This window comes from Palaemon carinicauda, chromosome 25 (genome assembly GCF_036898095.1).
Source record: "Palaemon carinicauda isolate YSFRI2023 chromosome 25, ASM3689809v2, whole genome shotgun sequence".
In the NCBI taxonomy this organism is placed as follows: domain Eukaryota; kingdom Metazoa; phylum Arthropoda; class Malacostraca; order Decapoda; family Palaemonidae; genus Palaemon; species Palaemon carinicauda.
In genome coordinates, this window is record NC_090749.1 from 53,218,325 (window position 1) to 53,233,427 (window position 15,103).

The 15,103-nt window shown below is 43.3% G+C and overlaps 1 protein-coding gene across 1 annotated transcript; it reads left to right on the forward strand.

Annotated features, from left to right (window-relative positions):
* Window positions 1–960: 960 nt before the first annotated feature.
* On the forward strand, window positions 961–8,864 carry LOC137619028 (proline-rich protein 36-like). The gene is made up of 7 exons (XM_068349227.1): window positions 961–1,089; window positions 1,509–1,668; window positions 4,551–5,281; window positions 5,596–6,767; window positions 6,986–7,595; window positions 7,817–8,383; window positions 8,574–8,864. Exons 1-7 carry the CDS (start codon window positions 961–963, stop codon window positions 8,862–8,864), a joined length of 3,660 nt encoding a protein of 1,219 aa, XP_068205328.1.
* The last annotated feature ends 6,239 nt before the right edge of the window (window positions 8,865–15,103 follow it).

Genomic DNA, 15,103 nt, shown 5'->3' on the forward strand with positions numbered 1-15,103 from the left:
GAAAAGGTTCCAGATATTTATTCCAAAGGCCGTGGTTTAAGACCAGAACCGCCCAATTCCCCCTCAGTCCACAATTTTCCTTTCAAAATGCCAGTATAATATAACCTTGTTACAGTTGCAATTAATTTCTAACAGTTCCAGTTACTTGTGACCTGGTTCCCTATCACTATTTCGAAACTGACAGTTTTTGATTCCTGGTTGCTCTTCCCAAGAACAGCTTTGTAAACACAGGAAAGGTTAGGTGCCGAGCGTTAAAACTTTCAGGGTGATTGTTTTTCGTTCCCACACATTTATTCATAAGTTTCCCACTGGTAACTTATGTTTTGGTACTGTATTTTTTCAGTATTTGGTGATAGTTTAACGTGGTATTCATTACCCGTAGTTTTTTATTTAGACCAGATAAATAGGAGGATATACATTGCATATATACGTTTGAGTTTCCTCATATATTTGCTGTTGCCTCCTTGACATAAATATATGGACAATTCTTCTGCTATTGTTGATTTTATTAACGGTAGTGCTCTCCCCTATTTTGCCTCTGTCACTTCAGTAATTGTCGATATGCTTTTTCCCTTTGCCCATTTCATCCATTTTCAGTCTTGTTTTGGCCCTTTAGTAATTCAGTCTTTTCCTTTTCTTTCTGTAATTCATTATTTTATTTGCTTTCTTCCCCCTTCAAAAAACATTATTCTGTCACTTAAGCAATCTTTGATTGGTTTCTTTTCATTTTCATTATCACTTTAATAATACTCTCAATAGACTTTTTTTTCATAATGTTCCTTATTCTGTTTTTCTTTGTCTCCTCTTATTACTTCAAACTCGGACATTTTGGTCTTTATAATTGGGCTCCTCACTAATTCTGTTAATTTCTTTGTCCTTATATTCGTGCCATACATCTGGAAAAACGGTAATATAAGAGAGGGTCGGGAATGCCCACCCTGACCCTGGAGACCTTAGGCAATGGCATCAAGTAGGGACTATGGTGTACCTTCATTGTGCCTTAGAATAGATGACAGCTTCTCTAAACAGTTTTTCTTGCCTCCCGCAGTATCTTCGTTATACACAGAAACTGTATATAAACTTCAAAGGGTAAAAGGTCGCTCATGAATGGCAGAAACAAGGGGCAGTGACACTACCGTAGAGACTGGCCATATATACATATGATCAGCGCCCAGGGCCCGTCTCCATCCAAGTTAGGTTGATGAGGTTGTAGACACTACAAGAAACTATTGAACTAGGGCGGTTTCGAATCCCAGTTCACCAGCACGTTAAGCAGGGACATTTTCAATAGTGTACCACAACACAGAAAATATATATAGATACACATTGCGTCTCTGGATAGTAATGGATCTTCTCACTACAAGAAACAAACGAGCTTGAGTGTGTTTCCAATTCCAGTTCAGCAGTACGCCTGGCAGGGACGTTTCCAATAGGGCACCACAACACAGAAAATGTATATCGATACACATTGCGTCTCTGGATACTAATGGTCCTTCTCTTCCGTACAGGAATCGGCCCTACGACACCAGGATAAAGGTCTCTCCTCAGAGGGTTGGGTAATGGCTGCTAACGTGTCTGGAAATGGGATGAACCAGTGGGTCAAGTGTTCCGCCACCAATGCTGTTGGAGGGTCGTCCCATCCCCGCGTCTTCTCCATCTCTTTAGTTGGTGAGTTCAAATATAATAAATCTTATAGACATTTGGTTTAATGCTTAGTCTATGCAAAGGCTCCTCAAGTGTTCATGTTTGTTTATTTCTTTCATTTTATTTTGTCTTTCTCATGATATAAATTTTTCTAACCAAATTTATTTTCACTGAATGAAACTGTCTTGTTCAGATGAATGTTGTTGCCATATTAAGTCACTTCTCTTCTTTATATATTCTTTGGAAAGAAACCAAAGAGGTATAAATTGCAATTTATATGTTAACCTGTGCGTTTTCATATATTGTTCAATTCCCATATGTTGGATTTTTGGTCTGAAAAATATATTACTGAGGTCAAGTGATTTGCTTCTTTAAGGGTTTCTTTCGATTTCCTGTATATTTCTAAGCTCCCTTTATTTTCAAGGTCTTCTTCCCAGTGTCTGGATTTGGCTATTGCTTTTATCTTAGTCATTTATTTGATCTGTCATATGTTCATGTTTAGCTCTGAAATACTTTTTCTTGTATAGTAAAGGTTATCTATTTTTTATATCTCTGCACTCCAACTTCCCTTCTATGCCCTGTTTTCATAGAATGTTTCCCTATTACTTCCACAATTGATGAAATACCTGTATTTTCATTTGCTTTCAATATTTTCCATCAATCCACAATTTCTATCCTTGTATATTTTCTCTTTAGTGTGTCTTCAGATTTGTTATATTTGTTCCATACAAATTTGATGGTATTTTAGTGCCCTTCAAAAATGTTTTCCTTACGAGACTTTATTACTATTTTTTCTGTATACTTGCCATTGTTAGGTTTGCTGGTTTTGAGGCAATTTAAATCATTTCCATTTTCTTGTGTTTGGAATATACTCCTCTTACAATCCAGTTCAATGCCAAAATAGAATATATTTTGTACTACTCTATTGCCCTCTATACGACCAGAATATCTTTCCTTATCATATATCTTAATGTTCCTATTTTCTTGGTATATTTCTAATGCCCAATTTGTCCCCAGTTTCCTTTAGGAGCTGAATATAATATTTCGCATATTCTATAGTTCCCTCTCTACCAAAAGCATAATGACTCTGTCAATGCTAATTCTTTTTTAAAATTCTCCCTTTCTCTTCTACCCTTTCTATTGCCCTTCATGGGACCAGCTTACACAGTGATGTTCATCATGTGCTTATCTTATTCCGCTGGCAAACTCTATTTCTCGCAGACCCTCCCCTAAATCACTATCTATTTTTTCGCGCTGGTTCATGCGAAATAGCATTTATGATTTTCGGGGATTTTTTTTTTCATTATATATATAACTTCCATCATTGTCTCCCTTTTTAGCAAGTCAGAAACCTTACTAAAAGCTGTAGCAGTTACTATTGTATTATATTTTCATTAATATAGCTCTTTTTGACATAATATTGTAAAATAAATGTTTTATTTTGTGTCCTTGTGAATCTTACTTTACATTCATAATTTTTTTCATGTGTTTTTTAATTTCCTCTTTTATTATCATTATTATTATTTGATATTATACCGAGAGCATTTTCCATATATTTTTTTTGGTCTCTCCCAGTTATTATTATTATTATTATTATTATTATTATTATTATTATTATTATTATTACCCTTGATGGAAAAGGAAGAGGCTATAAGCCCAAGGGCTCCAGCAGGGTAAAAGTAGCCCAGTGAGGAATGGAAACAAGTAAATAAATAAGCGATATAAGAATTAGTGAAAAATTAAAATAGTTTTTAAAACATTACCAATTTTAAAACAGATCTTTCACATATAGACTATTAAAAGGCACTGGCTTTCATCAAGCCCTAATTAATTCTAGTAACATTCCTAAACTCGCTTCAGTATTCCTCAGTTCGTTCAAAATCTCAGGTTTTGGGACATAAAGCCCCTTTGCTCTCTTTGCTTCAATTATAAGTCCTTAAATTTACATGTGGTAATTATAGGTTCTTCCAAAAGTTTTATTTTTTTATTTCTTAGTATTTCTATAATTGCTTTGTTCATAAGCTCTTGTTATCATCTATTTCGGCCATTTCGTTTTTATATTCTATCCTGTTATTTCGCTATTTCTTTCCGTCTTATTTTATTTTCATGTTTGCTATAAGTTATTATAATATTTATTCATTCTTCTTTGCCTTTTTAAATTTGTTTCATTCCTTTTTCAATGCGAAGATTTATTTTTCTCTAGTTTATTTTAGACAATCCTCATTATAAAATTATATTCTTATCTCTTTTGCGTCTTATACTATTTTCTTTATTACAAAGACAGTAGTTACATTCTTTTTTACCTATCGCAATTTTTCATTCTTTTGATCATGTTTATTTTCCAATGATTCCCTCACTCTTCTTTCCCAGTGTTATCCCTTCATTCTGGGGTCTGATGCCTGATACGTCCTCTCCAGTGCTTTTTATCAAAGTCATTCTCTTCCACCAAACCTCTTCTCTCCATATCATCCTTCATCTCATCTCGCCATCTAATGCTCTGCCTCCCTCTTGATCTTTGGCCCCTAACAGGTTCCTCCAAAGCCTCTCAGGGCATCCTCATTCCCTCCCAGGCCCTCCTCACTCACTCCCAAGCCCTCCTCACTCCCTCCCAAGCCCTCCTCACTCCCTCCCAAGCCCTCCTCACTCCTTCCCAAGCCCTCCTCACTCACCCCAAACCCTCCTCACTCCCTCCCAAGCCCTCCTCACTCCCTCCCAAAGCCTCCTCCCTCCCTCCCAAGCCCTCCTCACTCCCTCCCATGCCCTCATCACTCCCTCCCAAGCCCTCCTCACTCCTTCCCAAGCCCTCCTCACTCCCTCCCAAGCCCTCCTCACTCCCTCCCTGACCCTCCTCACTCCCTCCCAAGCCCTACTCAATCCCTCCCAGGCCCTCCTCACTCCCTCCCAAGCCCTCCTCACTCTCTCCCAAGCCCTCCTCACTCCGTCTCAGGCCCTCTTCCCCTCCATCCCAGCTCCTCCTCACTCCCTCCCAGCCCCTCACTCCCTCCCGAGCTCTCCTCACTTCCTCCCAGGTCCTCCTCACTCACTCCCAAGCCCTCCTCACTCCCTCTCAGGCCCTCTTCACTCCCTCCCAGGTCCTCCTCACTCCCTCCCATGCCCTCCTTTCTCTCTCCCAAGCCCTCCTCACTCTCTCCCAAGCCTCCTCACTCCGTCTCAGGCCCTCTTCCCCCCATCCCAGCCCCTCCTCACTCCCTCCCGAACCTCCTCATTCCCCCCCCCCCAGGCCCTCACTCCCTCCCAAGCCCTCTTCATTCCCTCCCAGGTCCTCCTTACTCACTCCCAAGCCCTCGTCACTTCCTCCCAAAACCTTCTCACTCCCTCTCAAGCCCTCCTTATTCCCTCCCAGGTTCTCCTCACTCACTCACAAGCCCTCGTCACTTCCTCCCAAGCCCTCTTCACTCGCTCTCAGGCCCTCCTCACTCCCTCTCAGGCCCTCTTCACTCCCTCCCATGTCCTCCTCACTCCCTCCCAAGCCCTCCTCACTCTCTCCCAAGCCCTCCTCACTCCCTCTAAGGCTTTCTTCATTCCCTCCCAGGTCCTCATCACTCCCTCCAGAGCCTTCCTCACTCTCTCCCAAGCCCTCCTCACTCCCTCTCATGCCCTCTTCACTCCCTCCCAGGTCCTCTTCACTCCCTCCCAAGCCCCCCTCACTCTCTCTCTCAAGCCCTACTCACTCCCTCTCAGGCCCTCTTCACTCCCTCCCAGGTCCTCCTCACTCCCTCTCAAGCCCTCCTCACTCTCTCCCAAGCCCTCCTCTCTCTCTCCCAAGCCTTCCTTACTCTCTCCCAAGTCCTTCTCACTTCCTCTCAGGCCCTCTTCACTCCCTCCCAGGTCCTCCTCACTCCCTCCCAAGCCCTCCTCTCTTTCTCTCAAGCCCTCCTCACTCTCTCCTAAGCACTCACTCCCTCCCAAGCCCTCCTCATTCCCTCCCAGGTCCTCCTCAATCACTTCCAAGCCCTCGTCACTTCCTCCCAAGCCCTCAATCCCACCCAAGCCCTCCTCATTCCCTCCCAGGGTCACTCCCTCCCAAGCCCTCCTCATTCCCTCCCAGGGCCTCCTCACTCACTCCCAAGCCCTCGTCACTTCCTCCCAAGCCCTCCTCACTCCCTCTCAAGTCCTACTCATTCCCTCCCACGCTCAGTGCCAAGCCCTCGTCACTTCCTCCCAAGCCTTCCTCACTTCGTCTCAGGCCCTCTTCCCCTCCATCCCACCCCCCCCCCCTCAATCCCTCCCAAGCCCTCCTCACTCCCTCCCAAGCCCTCCTCATTCCCTCCCAGGTCCTCCTCACTCACTCCAAAGCCCTCGTCACTTCCTACCAAGCCCTCCTCACTCCCTCTCAAGCCCTCCTCATTCCCTCCCAGGTCCTCCTCACTCACTACCAAGCACTCATCACTTCCTCCCAAACCCTCCTCACTCCGTCTCAGGCCCTCTTCCCCTCCATCCCAGCCCCTCCTCACTCCCTCCCAAGCCCTCCTCATTCCCTCCCAAGCCCTCCTCATTCCCTCCCAGGCCCTCACGGCCTCCCAAGCCCTCCTCATTCCCTCCCAAGTCCTCCTCACTCACTCCCAAGCCCTAGTCACTTCCTCCCAGGCCCTCCTAACTCCATCTCAGGGCCTCTTTACTCCCTCCCAGGTCCTCTTCACCCCCTCCCAAGCCCTCCTCACTCCCTCCCTGGCCTCCTCACTCCCTCCCAGGCCCTCACTCCCTCCCAAGCCCTCCTCATTCCCTCCCAGGTCCTCCTCACTCACTCCCAAGCCTTCGTCACTTCCTCCCAAGCCCTCCTCACTACCTCTCAAGCCCTCTTCATTCCCTCCCAGGTCCTCCTCACTCTCTCCCAGGTCCTCCTCACTCCCTCCCAAGCCCTCTTCACTCCCTCCCAAGCCCTCCTCACTCCCTCCCTGGCCTCGTCACTCCCTCCCAGGCCCTCCTCAATCCCTCTCAGGCCCTCTCCACTCCCTCCCAGGTCCTCCTCACTCCCTCCCAAGCCCTCCTCTCTCTCTCTGCCAAGCCCTCCTCACTCTCTCCCAAGCCTCCTCACTCCGTCTCAGGCCCTCTTCCCCTCCGTCCCAGCCCCTCCTTACTGCCTCCCAACTGTTTAATCTCTTGTAGGCTGGCAAAGAAACACGAACAATGATAGGTCTCTTTAATAAGAGGTTACTAAACAAATTGACGGCTAAACAGAGACTAACAATATTCGTTACATACATACATAAAGAAAAGTATTTACAAAACTCTCACTTGTTTATTTACATTCGAAACCAATTACCATTACAATATAATTTCCGAACAACCCATTACATAACTAGTAAACAAATAAATACAGACATTTGGAGGTATATCACACACCAACCCTCCTCATTCTTCCCCCCCAGGCCCTCACTCCCTCCCAAGCCCTCCTCATTCCCTCCCAGGACCTCCTCACTAACTCCCAAGCCCTCGTCACTTCCTCCCAAAACCTCCTCACTCCCTCTCGAGCCCTCCTCATTCCCTCCCAGGTTCTCCTCACTCACTCAAAAGCCCTCGTCACTTCCTCCCAAGCCCTCCTCACTCCCTCTCAGGCCTTTTTCAATCCCTCCCAGGTCCTCCTCACTCCCTCCCAAGCCCTCCTCATTCCCTCCCAGTCCCTCACTCTCTCCCAAGCCCTCCTCAATCCCTCTCAGGCCCTCTTCACTACCTCCCAAGTCCTACTCACTCCCTCTCAAGCCCTCCTCACTCTCTCCCAAGCCCTACTCACTCCCTCTCAGGCTTTCTTCATTCCCTCCCAGGTCCTCCTCACTCCCTCAGGATCCTTCCTCACTCTCTCCCAAGCCCTCCTCCCTCCCTCTCATGCTCTCTTCACTCCCTCCCAGGTCCTCGTAACTCCCTCACAAGCCCTCCTCACTCTCTCTCAAGCCCTACTCACTCCCTCTCAGGCCCTCTTCACTCCCTCCCAGGTCTTCCTCACTCCCTCCCAAGTCCTCCTCTCTTTCTCTCAAGCCCTCCTCACTCTCTCCTAAGCCCTCACTCCCTCCCAAGCCCTCCTCATTCCCTCCCAGGTCATCCTCACTCACTTCCAAGCCCTCGTCACTTCCTCCCAAGCCCTCAATCCCTCCCAAGCCCTCCTCATTCCCTCCCAGGGTTCACTCCCTCCCAAGCCCTCCTCATTCCCTCCCAGGTCCTCCTCACTCACTCCCAAGCCTTCGTCACTTCCTCCCAAGCCCTCCTCACTTCGTCTCAGGCCCTCTTCCCCTCCATCCCAGCCCCTCCTCAATCCTTCCCAAGCCCTCCTGATTCCCTCCCAAGCCCTCCTCATTCCCTCCCAGGCCCTCCTCACTCACTCCCAAGCCCTTGTCACTTCCTCCCAAGCCCTCATCACTCCCTCTCAGGCCCTCTTCACTCCCTCCCAAGCCCTCCTCACTCTATCCCATTCCCTCCTCTCTCCCCCCAGATCTTCCTCACTCCCTCCCAAGCCCTCCTCACTCCCTCCCAGGCCCTCTTCACTCCCTCCCAAGCCCTCCTCACTCTATCCCAAGCCCTCCTCCCTCCCCCCCAGACCCTCCTCACTCTCTCCCAAGCCCTCGTGACTCCCTCCCTGACCTTCCTTACTCCTCCCTATGCCCTCCTCACTCTCTCCCAAGCCCTCCTCACTCCCTCCCTGATCCTCCTCACTCCTCCCTATGCCCTCCTCACTTCCTCTCAAGCCCTCTTTACTCCCTCCCAGGCGCTCCTCACTCCCTCTCAGGCCCTCCTTGCTCCCTCCCAAGCCCTCTTCACTCACTCCCAAGCCCTCTTCACTCTCTCCCAAGCCCTCCTCACTCCCTCTCAGGCCCTCTTCACTCCCTCCCAGGTCCTCCTCACTCCCTCCCAAGCCCTCCTCACTCTCTCCCAAGCCCTCCTCACTCCCTCTCAGGCCCATCTTCACTCCCTCCCAGGTCCTCCTCAATACTTCCCAAGCCCTCCTCACTCTCTCCCAAGCCCTTCTCACTCTCTCCCAAGCCCTCCTCACTCCCTCTCAGGCCCTCTTCACTCCCTCCCAGCCCCTCCTCTCTCCCTCCAAAGCCCTCTTCATTCCCTCCCAGGCCCTCACTCCCTCCCAAGCCCTCCTCATTCCCTCCCAGGCACTCCTCACTCACTCCCAAGCCCTCCTCACTTCCTCCCAAGCCCTCCTCACTCCCTCTCAGGCCCTCCTCAGTCCCTCCAAAGCCCTCGTTACTTCCTCCTAAGCCCTCCTCACTCCCTCTCAGGCCCTCCTCACTCCCTTGCAGGCACTACTCACTCCCTCCCAAGCCCTTCTTACTCTCTCTCAAGCCCTGCTCATTGCCTCCCAAGCCTTCCTCACTCTCTCCCAAGCCCTCCTCATTGCCTCCTAAGCCTTCCTCACTCACTCCCTCTCAGGCCCTTCTCACTCTCTTGCAGGCCCCCCTGACTCCCTTGCAGGCCCCCCTCACTCCCTCCCAAGCCCTCCTTACTCTCTCCCAGGCGCTCCCTATTCTCTCCCAGCCCCTCCCCACTCCCTCCCAGCCCCTCCTCACTCTCTCCCAAGCCCTCCTCACTCTCTCCCAAGCCCTCCCCACTGCCTCCCAAATCCTCCTCATTCCCTCCCAGGCCTTCCTCACTCTCTCCTAAACCCTCCTCACTCTCTCCTAAGCCCTCCTCTCTCTCACCCAAGCCCTCCTCACTCCCTCCCAAGCCATCCTCAATCCGTCCCAGGCCCTCCTCATTCCCTTCCTTCAATGTTTCCCTTTTCCTGAAGAGACTTTTTCGGTACTTTCTTCACCAGTCACACACAGATGTTCCTGTACTACTTTCAAAAGTACTCTCCACTCGTGAACTTTCGTCAATCCCTCCTCTGTAGTTTTTTTTTCTGCATTATCAAGTCCATTCCTTCCAATCTGTCTTTATCTGTGTTTGTTACTATTATTTCTTCTACTCTTCCTTTTACTTCCAACTTACTTCATTTGATATTTCCATCATCCTTTGTTAGAATGTTTGTTTTAATTAAGATTGATCTGATTAACAAATTATTTTTCCTATATCTTTTCATTGACACGCAAATTATCCATTCTTTTGTTCTCTGTTGTCATCTTTCACAGAGTGTAAACCATTACATAATTAACATCACCCTTTGAATATCCCCCCCCCCCACACTAGTTTCTATCCAAATTTTGATATCCTAAAGACCCTACTTAATTTGACGTTCACTCTCATTAATATTGCGACTTAATTTTTATATTCCATTGTTAGAATATAAATCTCACTGTTTTGTCCCTATTTCTGTCATTCATTATTCCATGCTGAAGGTTGGATTAATGTCAATTTTAAATGTAATATTATGCAAAAAACATTTAAGAGAGATAATTTTGCATTCGCTTCTATCTGTTTTATTTCTCTTTAGCTGTTTTGGTTTTTGTATTGAATGAATACATCATCTCGGCTAATTCTTTAGATATCCCTTATCTATCTCTCCCTCGTCTCAGCTTGAATTCAACCTGCTTGAGATATCTGCAGGTGTAATAATTGCTCAGTGTTTCAATTTCATTCCAATAATGACTTTTATAGGGAACTGGTACTTCATAAGGACAAAGTCAACTAGTTATTCTAATCTGAAAACTGTTCAATGTACAACACTTTATATTCCAGTCATGTATATATTTTCATCAATGACAATAAAGGAAAAAAAAAGAACTAGTACTTCCTCTATGCCTGATTAGAGCGAGTTGATGCTGTATTAATCCGTTTATGATTATCACTCTACAGGAAATAACAGGGATGTAATCTCGTTATTGTTTATCGATCATTATGTATCTCTCTCTCTCTCTCTCTCTCTCTCTCTCTCTCTCTCTCTCTCTCTCTCTCTCTCTCTCTCTCTCTCTCTCTCTCTCTCTCTCTATATTATATATATATATATATATATATATATATATATATATATATATGTGTGTGTGTGTGTGTGTGTGTGTGTGTATACCTATGTTTTATTTATACTTATTTATTAGTCTTTCTCGCTCAGATTTTATAATCTATTTTTCTCAGTCAGAAAACTGTCACTGCAATTACTATTGCTACACACCTGTATGCCAACATCAAAATAAGGTTAATCATTTAAAGGACTTTTTATGATTTAAACTTGTAGGTTAAATAAAATGTATGTTTTATGAATTCTCTTTCTAGAGGAATAGTTGGTACAGTTGGAGACAGAAATTCCTGGCATACCTCGCTCTGAGAAGTGCACCCTGACACACACTTACTGCGCGGCGAGTACCTAACCAGCTAGTTTAGGGAGAGATAGCAGAAGTGGTGGGCGGGGATAAACACTGAGACGCGAGTTGTACCAGAAATTCCTGTGTCCAACTGTACATGTTAGGAAAGCCCAGGGCTACGAAAGTAAAATGCGATCCTCTGGTAAATCAGGGTCTTGTGTGAATGTATAATTTCAGACGAACGTAATATTCACTATAAATCTCTTATTCCTTTTTTTCATTGGTTAGTACTTAAAAAGAGGACTTTTACTGGACATTTCTTGTTTATGAGTTGATATAATCAACTTCTGCTACTTTTTTCCTACAAATGAGTATAGCGACAGTATTGCTAATAATTTTGATATGGAAGTTGATTTGATAATTGTGATAATTAAACCATTGGCCTACATCTAGGCTTTATTGATCCAAATTCCTTAACCATGTGGAACCTGTAATAAAAAAAAAAAAATAATAATAATAATAATAATAATAATAATAATAATAATAATAATAATAATAATAATAATAATGTCATAAGATTGAGCCAAATTCGTTAATAGTTAATAAACATATATAATAGTAATATGTATAACAGTTTTGGAGTTTTATAGCTTACAGTGTAATTAATAACAGTAATTAGCAGTTGAATAACAATACTGAATAGTATCTGAATGCAAACAAAGGCACTGATACCAACTGACACAGTAATAGCATGGTTACTTGTATGTAATTCAGTAACTTCTTTTATGACAAGTTTTTATGTAAACAAACATACGTCAGACAGATTAGCACCATCTGTGGATGTTGGGGATTACTAAAGCTGGCGAATTTTAACAAAATTTTGATGTTCCTGTCTTCCTTATTGACTTTGCAGTACCATAGAAAAATATTTAATGATAAAGTTAGATATCCTTAACCTATGCTTCTTTAATCGCCGTAAAATTAACGGCCATTGGCGAGACACAATTCTTCTTAGAATCATACAATAATCATTTAGTGTGAAAAGGAGAACTATTAAATATTGATGATGATTTAAAAAATATGCACGATAATATGATTCATTCAAAGGATGTTTATGAAGTAATCCATCTGGGAAATAGAATAATTTACGTGATAAATTTTGGAGAGATTGTATTTTTTGTTGAGGTCCTGTAGAGAGTAGGGTTCCCCTGTTGTAGAGAACCGGAAAAACGACATCCAAAGTAAAGTAAGTAATGTATTATTAACATTAAACAGTTGTATTTTAACATAGCGTGTGTTGAGATAAAAAAAAATACATATACCAAGGAAGATTAATCACTAAAAACTAATTTCAAATCATAATTTACATCTCTTCAAAGTAAATATCAAATCATCGATACGAGACCAATCATGACATTTTATTTCGTAAAGCCAAAATGAACAATAATTTTGAACGGAAAATGCGTACTTGTTTCGTAACTCGGGAGGCAAAGTCGTAAAACTGTCATACTCCATAAAGCCCATTCGTGAAAAACGAAAACCTTGGCGTCGTTGTTCGAGGCACAAGCAAAGTAATCTGCTTGATGCATCCTTGGCGATGCACATAAGGCGTGAAAAAAAAAATTATTTCCGGTTACGGCAACTCTTATTTGCTCCTTAGTTTTGCTGTTATGGAAACAGTTATGGCCCATAACTGCCTGAGTGGGAAATAACTAAATTCTGTGTGACTTGATGTCTGATTGCAACGTTTTATGCATGAGGTATTGTTGCCGGTATAAGTTCTGTTCTTCAATGGATATTTCACAAGTGTTAGTTGTTATTACTTGAGTTGAGAATTCTCTCTTGTTCTCTCTCTGATCCAACAAGTATTCCTTAAACATGGGATGATTTTAGCGAAAGATGTGCTTTTGGTTTTTATTTGCCTGGAATAACATAACAAAACTTCTTCAGCTATTTCATAGTAATTATGAACTCATCCCGTGAAAACAATTGTAAATATATGATTGAAGACATCCTTAGGAAATGAGCAGGTTTACAATAATCCTTTTCGTGGATAAAGTTTATATCATCCCTTGAAAACTTTCTGAGGTAATGGTAAAAGTTTAATATTCCTTGAAAATGGGATGGTTAAAAGTATCCATTGGGAAAATATACGTTATTTGGACCATTTCCTCTGTGTTCATTTGATGCTTTGTATCAGCGTTCTCCAACTACTTCTGTCCCTCATATCTAGTCCTTTCTAACGCATAAATCATTTGCTTTTCTATCTGAACTTTGGCCATCCTCTAACTCCATTCATCTCCTTAATCACGACCCTTTTACAAACATGGTCCTCATCAATTCTCATAACATGACCTGGCCACAGTATTTCCTTCGATGCTTCCACCACTTTGACTGTTCCTGTTTTAGAATAATTTCTGATCCTGTCTTTCTCGTGACTCTACACATATCTCAACATCTTCATTCCTGCCACTTCCATTTGTGTTTCTATTGCTTTTCTTATTACTCATAATTCGGCCCCATGTACCTCTGCCATTCCAACTATAGCCTACTTTCCTTTATCTTTTGTTGTACACACACACACACACACACACATATATATATATATATATATATATATATATATATATATATATATATATATGTGTGTGTGTGTGTGTGTGTGTGTGTGTGTATATATATTATATACATATACATGTATATATATATATATATATATATATATATATATATATATATATATATATATATATGTGTGTGTGTGTGTGTGTGTGTGTGTGTGTGTGTGTATTTTTATTTATATATTATTCTCTTACTACAGAGCCTCCAAGTCAGCTGGTGGGATGTGCCTACCACGAAGTGACCACTGAATCTGCCGCAGTGACTTGCTCATCCGGATCAACCTCAGAGAAACTGACTCCCACGTATCATATCGAGGTATTATTTCAAATAAGCTCATTACAAGTGAGGAAGTAGATAAGTCAATTTTATGATTACTGTCCATAGTGGGAGATTTGCGAAGCACCCTTTCAATTTATGATTGTAGACTCGTTATTCATGCTGGCATGGACATTAATACCCAAAGAATAGTATTAGTAGAAAATACTATTATTAATTGTTAGAAGATGGTGGATGGTATTAAAGAGTTGTAGTAGTAAAAATAGTATTAATAGAAGAGGAAGGCAGATGATGAATATAAAAGTAGCAATGGTGTTGATGGAATTACTACCGGTGAAATTTGAGGTTAAAGCAAACATACATATATTTTATACACGATCACCTTCTTCTTCTTCTTCTTCTTCTTCTTCTTCTTCTTCTTCTTCTTCTTCTTTAGGTACGTGAAGGCAACACCGTTATCCTGACGAAGAATAGCTCAAAGCCTCGCTTCAATTTGAGCACCCTTTCCCCTGGGAGAGATTACGTCCTAGCCATGTATGCCAGCCAACAAAAAGGGCGTGGAAAAGAGACCACCTTGCTTTTGAGAACGCCCACACCAAAGGCGGAGGAAGTCGCCCCTGAGAGGGTCTCAATAAATTTTAAGTTTCATTTAAAAGGTTAACCTAGATGCAAAGTTTATGGATATGTTTAAACATCATCATCCAAAGACTAGTTCAGTAGTCTGATTTTAAAGCTTCCTATAATTTTTCAGCTTGATGAAAGTTACTTATAATGCACTAATTTTTAAAGATTATTCTCCGTTTTTATTTCAAGAATTTACTATTGTGTCACATGCTAACTGTACTAAATGATACTATTAATGGTAATGTAGTTTATATTAATTATAGTTTTGGGTCTTCTATGAAGGAAACCCATATTGCTGATATCATTACTTTTATTCATTTTGCTCCATCCTTAGAAATAAAGTTATTATTGTTGTCAACAGTAAACAACGAACTGAGCAGCGACATTCTCCAACCTGACGGAGATGTAGAAGAGGGAAGTGGATTGCCTGTCAACGCCATCGTAGGCGGTGCTGCAGCTGTGGCCATAGGCCTGGCTGGGGTCGTGGCAGCCATCGTGTTCTGCCGCGCCCGTCGCTCGCAGAACAACTCTCCTGGGAAATCGCAGCAGTTCCACCATGCGTCGCACGACTCGCTCAGAAATGGTACCAACCAATTTGGCATTTTATCATTGAAGCAGCATGAGTAACTGTGAATTTCGTTATTAGTTTTTCTTTATTAGTTTCAATAAAGGAAATATTATTTCATGTTATTTCTGCGATCAGTCTTTGTAGAGAATAATATATTTATCGTTATGTGAGT

Bases quoted from the DNA above. Each gene is read 5' to 3' on its own strand.
- LOC137619028 (XM_068349227.1), top strand. From the start codon at position 961: ATGGCATCAAGTAGGGACTATGGTGTACCTTCATTGTGCCTTAGAATA. The intron at 5,282-5,595 runs GTCCTCTTCACT...ATTCCCTCCCAG, and splicing joins CCCTCTTCACTCCCTCCCAG to GTCCTCCTCAATCACTTCCA. The intron at 6,768-6,985 runs GTAGGCTGGCAA...AAATAAATACAG, and splicing joins TCCCAACTGTTTAATCTCTT to ACATTTGGAGGTATATCACA.